Source organism: Marmota marmota, unplaced genomic scaffold (genome assembly GCF_001458135.2).
Source record: "Marmota marmota marmota unplaced genomic scaffold, marMar, whole genome shotgun sequence".
In the NCBI taxonomy this organism is placed as follows: Eukaryota; Metazoa; Chordata; class Mammalia; order Rodentia; family Sciuridae; genus Marmota; species Marmota marmota.
The window spans coordinates 1768444-1771797 of NW_026000255.1; the positions used below are offsets into that span (position 1 = coordinate 1768444).

The following is a 3354-nucleotide window of genomic DNA, read 5'->3' on the forward strand; positions in this document are numbered from 1 at the left end:
ACTGCTTCTCGGTCCGGGTCCTGCTGAATACTGTGGAGGTAAATACCAACCGAGCCTTCATAGGCAATGGCAACAGGATTGAGACGGGGCTTGTGAGGACCGGTCAGGACTCACCCGTTGCTTTGGTCACCGGACAAAGGGAATGAAATGCTGCCACTCGTATGGGATACCAACATGGCAGAGATCTGATGTCATCAGAAAGCAGCGGAGGAGAGAACTTCATCAATACCAGCGGCGAAAGAAACAGTTGGTCTCCTGGTAAAGAAAGTGAGTCACAAACACCCGAGTTTCTCTCACTTTGTCATCAAGCCAGAGGGGCAGAGCAGAGCCGCCGCCCACGCCCGGAACAGGCCCAGCGACCTGCCGGCGTGGTAGTCACGACACCTNTTTATTTTTTTTTTCAAAACATTACATAATTCTTTATTATTAAATGAGAAAATCTCATTTGTTACATGGTCACATTGCTAGTCAGAGAAATGCTGCAGTGATGAAGAAAGTCAATGTTGGATCAACCAAAGTCCTCATTTCTACAACATTCATTTACAAATAAATAATGTTCAACCCAGCCCAACAAAACATTCTTGGTTTTCTTCATATTGAAGTCCCCAAAAAAAACCATCTTCTAAAGGGGTATTTCACTGCATAAATTATAGTTCTTCATTTTTACAATTCACCCCAAACTGTATGAGAGATGTATCACACTAAAAATTCTAAAGGTGTTAGGAAATCCTTCACACATCATCATCATCTGATGTGTCACTGCTACTTGTCTCTGTGTCATCATTCTCAATTGTGGGTTTGAAAGTGCTGTTTTTCCAGGGTCCAAACTTGAAGTCACAGATAAGGCCATTTTTCAAAATACCATTTTTTCTCAGACCATTCTTCTGCAACTGTTCAGTAATAACTTGGAATTCTCTCATTTCATCCTCAGTTAAGGGAGCACATGTTTCATCATTTTCACTGTCTTCCTGCCAGCCCATTTCCTTTAACAATCTGTGTTCTGCCTCAAGTGAACTGGAAAGAACATCAGTTTGTGGAAAGGTTGAAGACTGAATGATCTGTTGGGAAATCACTGTGGCATTGCCATTCTCTTGTGGAATTTCATTTTCATCAAAGTTTCTGTTTATATCCCTTTCTTGGTGAGTACTATTGCTGTTATGCAAATTAAATGAGTCTTCATCCTTCTCTGAGACAGCATGGCTTTCATCTTCATGTTCTTCTTCTACTCTGTCCCTTTTCAATGCTTTCAAAAATTCACTCTTCTTATCAGTGCGCATTCATGTCAGTTTGATTAGAGGAGGCTGCTGATTAAGTTTGTCAACAGGCGAAGAGGAATTGGAACAATTACACTCTTTCACTGAATTTGGTGATGGACTAAAATTCTTGGCAGTTGATTAAAAGCATTAAAGTTGCCAACACCATATGAAGATTCATGAGGGAAAGAAGTCCCAACCTTATTTTCTTTAGTTTGGCTTTTCCACTGTGTAGGTTTTGTAAGTGGAGCAGCAGTTTTAGGCACTAAGCCTTTATAAACACTCAGACCAGTTCCATTCTTAACTGGCTGTGACTGAAGATTTCCTACTACAGGGAATCCAGATAGCTGTAAGTCTTTTGTATTACCTTTCTTAATGACCAGCATCCTTGGAGCTCTAGATTTAGGATTCAGAGGATATTCTAAGAGAGGAGCTTGGGAGATTTTTTTGGTTGGGTATGTGTGTGTCTGGGCGTGTAGGCCCCATACACCTGCAGCTAATGATTTATTCTGATTTGGTTCTCTCTCATATTCAGGATTTAAAGATGGAAAATCCTCAGCCTCAAACTGTTTCCATTCTCTTTTATCTTCTTTCCTTCCGGTTTCATTGTCAGGTATGTTGTTTTCATGTAGACCTTGGCTTTTTCCAGAACGGAAAATACTGCTACGAGAACGGGAATTTCCACCATGGTATCCTCCTCCATGATTTATGTTTTCAGTACCATTTCTGCCATGCCTACGCCATCCATTTTTTTCTTTCCTTCGAAAATTACCTCCATTAGAACATCCAATACCAGAATCAAAGCCATCTGAAGAATTGTGTCTTCGACGATTCACATCATAACGATTTTCCGTCCATGAAAAATTTTCAGAATGCTTCTCAAAATTCAATAATGACTTTGTTGATGATGGTGGAGTAGGAAAATTAAGCCAGGCTGGAGCAAAGTCATGCTGTGCCATTTAGGTCCAGTCTCTCCAAGTCAGTGAAATAAGGCTTCAACACCTCATGGCAAGTCCAAATTCCAACAGGACTGCCCACGAAGGTGTTGGTTCTTTCTCTGTAATCTTTATGTTTTCCAGTTTGTTTTTTTTATTTTGTATCCTCTGAAATATCCAAGTTCTTTGAAGATGCTTAACTAACCTATAACTATTTGACATAGAGTTATTTCAAGTCAGCTACCCATACTTCTGTTTTAAAGTTTTCATATGGCTATCTCCAGAATTAGCCAAGTTCCTCGGATTTAAGATCAAAGTCTTCTTTATTATTCCATGTACTTGTAACTGTTCTACTTATCCACTCCAGATGAAATATCCAACTTATGATCCAAAAAGCAGAAACGAACAGAAAATTTCACATCTGAAGAGTATTCCTAAACATCAGCACATAAAAAGACACAAATAGCTATCTCAATATTACCATGCTGGTGGAAAACCGCAACATCTTAAATTTCCACGTAAGTAAAATATAAAAAGAAAAAAACTCTGTATTCTTTCAATGTCTTCATTTAGAAAAGTTGTCCCATTGTGACATGAAAAGGGCTGACGTCAAAAACTCCTAAAAGTTTTAATAAAGGTAAAAATAAACTGCCATGAAACTTTAGCAATACTCAAAACAGTAATTTGAAGCTGCTGAAACTACTCAGTACAAATCAAACATATCTTACAGTTTGGCTGAAGAACAACAACAGGATGGGGGGGCCAAAAATATCACCAGCTGAAATACTTTTAACCAGTTATATAATCCGTTTGAACCAAAATACTGAAGAAATGCCTGGGTCTCTTTTTAAGTAGTTTGTAGAATCTGTTCACTACTATCAATTCACTTCAGAGATGATTCTTGCCAATTTTAATAAACTTCAGGGGCAAAATTATCCAAAAACATTGTAATTCCAAAATGGCCACTTGAAATATCTGGGGCCTTTTACACAAAACCTAGAAGATGATCTTCATATCTGAATAATTCAATCACCTTCTGCCCCACCAGAGGTGTCCCTGGCCTGGTGGTGCCACTGCGCTGGATCCCGGGAGAAGGTTTTCAGTACTTTGAATAATCCCCTTTTGCCGCTTTTCCCTCCCCCACAACCATCTTTTTTTTTTTTTTT

The 3354-nt window shown here is 39.1% G+C and overlaps 1 protein-coding gene across 1 annotated transcript; it reads right to left on the reverse strand.

The window, feature by feature from the left end:
* Positions 1-487: 487 nt before the first annotated feature.
* Positions 488-3331, reverse strand: LOC107159984 (vasculin-like). Its single transcript, XM_048796710.1, is given in 3 exon segments — positions 488-1396; positions 1399-1674; positions 1735-3331. Coding segments are annotated over 3 exon segments (1419 nt in total). The 5' UTR covers positions 2213-3331; the 3' UTR covers positions 488-731.
* Positions 3332-3354: the final 23 nt, after the last annotated feature.